Raw genomic sequence first — 8,279 nt, 5'->3', positions numbered from 1 at the left:
ACTGGAAGTGGCGCTGTGGCTCAGGTGGTAGAGCACTGGCCTTGAGTTGAAGAGCTGGGGGACAGCACCCAGGCCCAGAGTTTAAGTCCCACGACAACCAAAAAAAAAAAAAATATATATATATATATACATATTTTTGCCTAAAAAATTTAAAACTTATAAAATATAAAGATGTTCATTCAAACACATTAAAAGAATATTAAATCAAAATAAAATACAGTATGTATTCATCAACAGATGAATACTTACTGTCCACAATGGAAATACAGTATGCCACTTCCGCTTGCACAAGTTTGCCATCATGAGATTGTACACAGCACACTATTGGCCAATGGAATGGAAGGCGGCCAACCACAGCATTGTGTTCTGTATTCTGAATGCTGATTGGCTCAGTGACTATAGCTTTAGTCTGTATGAGCTCCCGAACTGTGCCCATATGTGTTCAGCATCTCTCCTTGTCCACTTTACATAGACATCTGATTGCTCTGTGGTATTGTGTTTTTGTGAAATTTTTATAAAAGTCAATTTATTTCAAGCCCTGTGATGCCACCCAAATGTTCTGCACTTTCTAAGGCTTCTGGCAGTGAGCCAAGTGCCAGAGGAAAATGCTTACCATCAAAGAAAAGGTGGAATTTCGCCACAAGGTAAAGGAAGGCAAAAGCTATGCAGCTGTTGGCCGCCATTACAGGATCAACAAATTTACTGTTGACTACAGAAAGAAAGACGACAAGAATATTTAGGTCTGTGGCAACAATGTCTTTTAACAAGAGTGGAAAGAGGTGGTCACTTCCCGCAGTAAGGCCACTGTGAGGATGGAGTCTGCCTCGGCCCTGTGGATAAAGAACTGCAGGAAGAAGATCTTGCTGGATACCAGCGCCCTCCAGATGAAGGCCAGGAAACCTCATGATAGTTTGGTGGAAAGCATGGACGTCACATCAGTGATGAAGGTGAAGATGAGGATGGCTTCTCCCACCAGACCAACCCCACTCAGTTTGACAAATTTCAAAGAAGCTTTGGACTTGAGCATTTCTCTGCATGGAGAAGCTGTCTCTGTGGATAAAGCCAGAGCCAAGGAGTGTATGAACATGTTCAAATCCATCATAAGGGGCTATAAGCCTGAACAAGTTTTTGTTTGTTTGTTTGTTTTTGTGTTTTGTTTTTTGTCAGTCGTGAGGCTTGAACTCTGGGCCAGGGCACTGTCCCTGTGCTCTTCAGCTCAAGGCGAGCGCTCTACCACTTGAGCCACAGAGCCACTTCTGGTTTTTTTAGTGGTTTATTGGAGATAAGAGTCTCATGGACTTTCCTGCCCACGTTGGCTTTAAACCATGGTCCTCACATCTCAGCCTCCTGAGTAGCTTGGATTACAGGCGTGAGCCACCAATGCCCAGCTTCTGAACAAGTTTTTAACATGGATGAGAGGAAGTGAGCAAATGAAGAGGATGAGGAAGGAGATGAACTACGGGCTGGAGAGGCGGCGGCGGTTGGCCTAACACTCAATTGTCTACAGGCTGGAGAGGAGGAGGCGGCCATGGTCAGAATGGCCAAAGCACTTGAGGAGTGGCTGAGGAATGACACCCCCAGATGCTGTGTTTGTTGCACTTTGTAAATACAATCAAGAGCGGCACGTCAGTTTATAAAAACCTCCTCACTCAGAAGAAAATCAGCGCCAGCAACTCCCCATAGCTGTGTCCAACACTTGAAGAGATCAGTTACAATTACACTGCAGTGGAAATAGAAGTCACGGCCCAGGCTGTGGCTCCAGTGGTAGAGCGCTAGCCTTGCGCTGAAGAGCTGAGGACAGCGCCCAGGCCCAGAGTTCAGGCCCCACAACCGGACCCCCCCTCAAAAAGAAGCCACGGCCCAGGTGAAGACACCGCACCGCCTGTGAGGCGCTGGTGAGTGGAGCCTTCGGAAGAGCGCAGGGCTCCGCTTGGTGTGCAGTGCATTCACCTCCTCGTCATCACGCTCAGCGCCATCGGCACTGCACAGCTGCTAAGTCACGATCTTCACCACTCGGGCTGTAGTGTACTTCACTGGCCAGTACCCATATACAATATATATATATATAACAACATATATAGAATATATATTGTTAAAATTATGTAGGTCTAAGAGTGTAGAAAGTGTTTAAGATCATATGAAGTGTTTGTGAGAGTGTGCGAAAGGTTAATAACAGAGTGGGAAAGGTTTATAGGAAGAGTGGGAAGGGTTTATAAAGCCTTAAAATATATATAAATAGCCAGTGGCTCACGCCTGTAATCCCAGCTACTCAGGAGGCTGAGATCTGAGGATTGAGGTTCAAAGCCAGCCTGGGCAGGAAAGACCATGAGACTCTTATCTCTAATAAACCACTAGAAAACTGGAAGTGGCGCTGTGGCTCAAGTGGCAGAGCGCTCACCTTGAGCTGAAGAATACAAGGACAGTGCCCAGGCCCAGAGTTCAAGCCCCATGCCGACAAAAAAAAAATAAAAATAAAAACAATTAAAAAAAAAAATATATATATATATATAATGCTGCTACTTTGTGGATTTTCAGGGGATTTTCAGTGGATATTGCAGGGGTCTGTGGAACATAACTCCCTTGATGGGTGACAGATCACATGATGGGTAACAGATCATGTTTCCACCAATAGTGCGTTAGGGCTCTTCTTCCCCACTTCCCGCCAAAAATTGTTTGAACTCATGATTTTGGTCAATCTAAGCGGAGTGAGGTGGTATCTCAGAGTTGTTTTGAATTGTGTTTCCTTGACAATGCCCAGGACGATGAGCATTTCCTCGTGTGTTTCTTTGCCATTCTTACCTCTTCTGAGAAGCCTCTCTCTGCTCCTTTGCCCATTTAATGATTGGTCTTTTAGCTTTGGGAGGGGTTACTTTCTTGAGCTCCTTGTGTATTTTGGGTGTTAGGTCTTTGCCAGATGTGTTGCTGGTAAAGATCTTCTCCCAGTCTCTTGGTTGTCTTTCGAGTTTAGTAGCTGTGTCCTTTGCTGAGCAACAACTTTTTAGTTTGATGTAATCCCATTTGACAAAATGTCTTTCCTATCTGCTATGCCCCCTGGGACTCTTTCAAAAAGTTTCTGCCTATAAGTACTAGTGCTCCTCCCACTCCCTCTTGCAGTACTTTCAAAGTTTCAGGTCTGATGTTGAGGTCTTTGTAAGTTCATTTATAATAACAAGAAGAAGCAGGCACCAGTAGCTCATGCCTATAATGCCAAATACTCAGGAGGTTGAGATCTGGGGATCACGGTTTGAAGCCAGCCAGGGCAGGAAAGTCCATAAGATTTTTTTTTTGGTCGGTTGTGGGGCCTGAACTCTGGGCCTGGGCACTTTTCCTCAGCTCTTCAGCTGAAGGCTAGCATTCTACCACTTGAACCACAGTGCCACTTCTGGCCTTTTCTGCTTATTTGGTGCTAAGGAATCGAACCCAGGGCCTCATGCATGTAAGGCAAGCACTCTCCCACTGAGCCACCTTCCCAGCCCGGTCCATGAGATTCTTATCTCCATTATTACCAAAAACTCAGAAGTAGAGTCATTGCTCAAGTCTTGGGCAAAAAAGCTAAGTACCAGTGTCCCCTAGGGATATGGCCCTCAGGCCTGGGCCCTGCTTCCTGGCCAGGACGCAGGTGTGGCCGTACTTGTACCAGGAGACATCAGGTTGTGCCGCACGCCCCCTGTACCACCACACCCCAAGGATGGGCCAGGATCTCAGCCGCCGCATCTGCTCCTGTGGCGGCAGCCGGCTTTCTGCCAGTCCGCTGTCTTTGTGCCTTTCTCCTGCAGAAGCGTTTGTGGAACTCCAGCTCTGCTCTTCCTGTCTGGGAGCCTGGGTGGCTGAGTGCAGATCAGCGATGCTGTTCTTCCCAGTGGTGCTGAGCTGAGATTTTTAAGAGCTTTAAAGCAAGGGTGGATTATGCAGGAATTTGAGGCCTCTTAAACATCAGCTGTGTTTGGGAGGCGCTGGGTAACCTGCCAGGAGTGCTTCCTGATTACCAGTTAATGGTAGTCACTGAGAATCCACAGACACAGCCAGGGTGGCTCTGCCACAGTCAATTATGCGGTTTTAAGCAAGAAATGGCCGGTGGGAGCCTCTTTTTTATAAGGCGGTAGGAGCTGAAAATGAGGGGAAGAGCCATTGCTGCTTGGGGGCCAGCGACACGGCAGGTGCTCAGGTCCTTAAGATGAGGTGTAGATGTTAGCTTTTGTTTTCAAGTGGCCCTCTGGTCAGAGGAACAGTATACACAACAAGCACTTAACATCCCAGTCAGGAGCCAGGCGGGCTCGCTGGCTCATGTCTGTAATCCTCCCAACTGAGGAGGCTGCCATCTGGAGGCTCATGATGAGGCCAGCCCAGGCTGCTGGACTCCATCTCCAAAATAACCAGCAAAAAGTCAGGCTGGAGACATGGCTTAAGTATAATACCAGCCAAGCAAGCTAAGGGCGGTGCCGACCAAATATAAGCAAACAAGTAACTAAGTAAAAATAAAACCCTAGCCAGGCTCTTTTCCAGGCCACAGGGTGGCCTGTGTCCAGATGCTTCCACCATCACTGTCTCCTGGGCACGGGCTCTCCCAGGCTGTTAGAGAAGCTTTGCAGCCAGTGCTCGTGACACAGACCCTGTGGGAGGACCAGGACGCTCATCTGGGGAGTACTTTGCTATACGATGGATTCAGGCCTGCTCATACCCCACACATCTGCTCTCAGTGCATTTATTTAGCAACTAGTACAGTCCTGGCAGGAGGAATGGGCACTGTCCACCTGTCCACAGCTTGCCCTGCTGTCTCAGAGGAATGGACTTACCACGGCTTCCCAAAGCTGCTTGCATTGCAAGTTTGGTCTCCAGTGTGGAGCTGTTAAGAGGTGCTGAGACCTTTAAGAGGCGGAGCCTAATGAGAGTTGTTAGGTCATTGGGTGTGGCCATCAGATGGGATGTATCGGGACTGGGTGGCTGGGCAGTAACTGGACTAGAGGCCAGGAAGTCAGCACCCTACCTTTAACTTCCAGAACTGTGAGCTGCGAGACACCTTCACCGTACAAACCATGAGCCTCGGGTACGCCACTCTGCACCTAACAGAAAACAGACTAAGACAGAACCTAAAAGTGCTTGGCTTGTTTGATTTTTAATAAAATCTGACTTGTGCATGTTCTCTTTTCCGGATCAGGAATTTAATGTCATATCTAGGATCTCCAGTGCAAAAATCACAAAAATATTATTCTCGAAGTTTGATATTTAGGTTTTACATGTAGGTCTCTGACTTGCTTTCAGTTATATTTGGGATATAGCACCTATGGGTCAAGATGATTATGATTCTACTTGTAGACAGGAGCTCCGGCACCACGGAATTGTGGTGTGGCTGTTGTTGAGAAGTAATTGGCCAAATTCATATTCATCAGACCCTTCCTGAACTCCATTCTGTTTTCTAGTCTGTTTCTACTCCATGTCTTCCTTTCCTCATACCCACACTGTCCTCATTATTAGAGCTTTGTAGCAGTCTTGGGATCAAAGTGTTCTTCCCTTTCAACATTATGATTTTTTTTTTTTTTGGTCATTCATGGGGCTTGAACTCTGGGCCTTGAGCACTGTCCCTCAGCTGTTCAGCTCAAGGCGAGCGCTCTACCACTTGAGCTACAGCGCCACTTCCAGTCTTCTGGTAGTTTATTGGAGGTCAGAGTCTCACAGACTTACCTGCCTGGGCTGGCTTTGAACTGCAGTCCTCAGGTCTCAGCCTCCTGAGTAGCTAGGATTACAGGCCTGAGCCAACAACGCCCGGCTCAACATTGTTTTAATAATTCTAATTCCTTTTCTTTCCCACACCAAATTTATAGTTAACTTCTGGCTGCACAAATTTCGAATTAACTTCACACCTGTAATCCTAGCTACTCAAGAGACTGCGATCTGAGGATGGCCACCATTCAAAGCCAGGCAGGGCAAGAAAAGTCCATGAGACTCTGACCTCCAATTAACCACCAAAAAGCCAGAAGTAGAGCAGTGGCTCAAATGGTAGAGTGCTAGCCTTGAGTAAAGAAATTCAGGGAGGGCTGGGAAGGTGGCTCAGCGGTAGAGTGCATGCCTTGCAAGCATGAGGCCCTGGGTTCAATTCCTCAGCACCACATAAACAGAAAAAAGAAATTCAGGGACAGTGCCCAGGTCCTGAGTTCAAACCCCAGGACTGCACACACACACACACACCATATAGAACAACTTATTGGTGTTTTGATTGGGATTGCACTGACTCTTGGTCATTAGAAGAAGAGTGAGTGGCACTCTATGGTGCTGGTGTCTGCATCCATGAACATGGTATAGCTCCCCTTTGTCTTCTTGAGTGCTCTCATCAGTGTTTCAGCATATAGAGATTTGTATTCTTTTATTATTTCTTCTATCTGCTTATAAGTGATACTTTAAATTTTCAATTTCCAGTAGTTTATTTCTTTTTCTTTCTTTCTTTCTTTTTGTAAGTCATGGGGCTTGAACTCTGGGCCTAGGCGCTGTCCCTGTGCTCTTCGGCTCAGGGAGAATGCTCTACCACTTGAGCCACAGCACCACTTCCAATTTTCTGGTGGTTTATTGGAGATGAGTCTCATGGACTTTCCTGCCTGGGCTGGCTTTGAACTGGGATCCTCAGATCCCAGCCTCTTGAGTAGCTAGGATGACAGCCCCAGACCCACCCCCATCTCTGCCTGGAGGGGACCCTGGCCCCAGCGCGACAGTGCCCAGCCTGGCGCTGCCTCCCTGTGGCCACATGCTTGTTCTGCCTTGATTGTACCAAGAAGGAATTATGGGGTTAGCCAGCGATGACATGGAGGCTCCCCCCCTCTCCAGGCCCTGCGGGGTGGGGAGGGCTCCAGGGGTGCTCGGGACAGTGGAAGTTTGGGGGGGCCTGGCCCAGAGCCTTCACTGTGTTTAAGGTGGGCGGCGGGCTGTGGGTTAGAAGGGGGTTTCTAGTTGCCCCAGGCCTGGTCCTGGAGTCTGAATTGGATGAAGAGTGGCTGGGAAGGCATGTTCTATTCTCTATGGCGAGCTGTTTGCTATGTCCCCCCACACCCCCACGCATCAAAGCAACCCATGCAACCCGAAGTAAACCCGCATAATAAATACATCTAAAACATCTCTCCCCAGGGTGTTTTTCCTGAATGTGCCATTAGATTCCATCCTGGAGCGGCTGACTCTGCGGAGGATTGATCCAGTCACAGGAGAGAGGTTTGTTCTGGGTCCTGGGGGTGGCTGCCCAGGGCTCCGGGGGCCGGCGTCTCCAGCGGCCTCCCCTCCGCCACAGCCCTGCCCCATGGCAGACCTGCTCCAAAGGCCATGCGGTGACTACAGGCAGGAGCCAGAGGCGTCACCGAGTTAGGGCTTAGGAGCATATTGGTTCTCTGCCTGGAAGAGTCACCCAAAAAATGTCCAAAGCGCTGTAGCAACACACTGTCACCTACTGTGTCCCGGGTCCCCAGCCAGTCCTCGGTGTGTGGATGGCTGCACTGGGGTGCTGTGACCCCGCAGGTAGAAAGCTGGGCTCACAGCACATACTGAGTGAAGGGGCAGAGGGAGGGAGGGAGAGAGGGAAGAAAGGAAGAGAAGGAAGGAGAGGGAGGGAAGGAGGGAAAGGAAAGATCTTGGCCCTTCTTGTCTTCCTGCATGGGCCCGCGTGGCTGGCGCGGGGCCTCCCTGGGCAGGCAGGGCAGGGCTTGCTCTCTCAGCGCGGGCGCGGGCGCGGGGCAGTGCGGGGCAGTGCGGGGCAGTGCGGGGCAGTGCGGGGGGGCATGTCAGCCCACGGGTGCCGACCCCCCATAGGTTCCACCTCATGTACAAGCCCCCGCCCACCATGGAGGTACAGGCTCGGCTCCTGCAGAACCCCAAGGACGCCGAGGACCAGGTCAAGCTGGCCATGGACCTGTTCTACCGCAACTCCGCCGAGCTGGAGGAGTTCTACAAGCAGTCCATCACCCTCAACGGGGACCAGGATCCCTACACCGTCTTCGAGTACATAGAGAGTGGGGTCATCAACCCCCTGCCTGAGAAAGTGTCCTGAGCCCCTGCCACAGCGGCCACAGCGGGGGGGGGGGCGGTCAGCAAAGGCTCCTTCACGAACCTTCCACCAGGATAATAAAGAGTGCTGGGCACTGCTTGGTGGGCCCCAAAGGCGCCGTGTCTGGGGTCTGGGAACACGGGAGAGGGGAGGCCCCAGCAGGTGGGGCTGGGGGCGTGACTTGCCTAGCAAGCAAGGCCCAGAAGTGCAAAGCTCTGTACCACAGAAGGGAAGGGAGGGGAAGGGAGGGGAGGGGAGGGGA

At 50.0% G+C, this 8,279-nt stretch overlaps 1 protein-coding gene across 1 annotated transcript in view; it reads left to right on the top strand.

Annotated features, from left to right (window-relative positions):
- The window catches only part of Ak8 (adenylate kinase 8), a 142,942-nt gene extending 134,861 nt beyond the window's left edge, over window positions 1–8,081 (top strand). Inside the window, exons 12-13 of the mRNA XM_013021338.1 lie at window positions 7,111–7,191; window positions 7,783–8,081. Of these exons, the coding sequence (XP_012876792.1) occupies window positions 7,111–7,191; window positions 7,783–8,020 (319 nt within the window). The 3' untranslated portion in view covers window positions 8,021–8,081. The remainder of the gene's footprint in view (window positions 1–7,110; window positions 7,192–7,782) is intronic.
- The last annotated feature ends 198 nt before the right edge of the window (window positions 8,082–8,279 follow it).

Source organism: Dipodomys ordii, unplaced genomic scaffold, assembly GCF_000151885.1.
Source record: "Dipodomys ordii isolate 6190 unplaced genomic scaffold, Dord_2.0 Scaffold55, whole genome shotgun sequence".
Lineage (NCBI taxonomy): Eukaryota > Metazoa > Chordata > Mammalia > Rodentia > Heteromyidae > Dipodomys > Dipodomys ordii.
The sequence above is the reverse complement of the archived record's forward strand: the minus strand, read 5'-3'. Positions and strand labels throughout refer to the sequence as shown.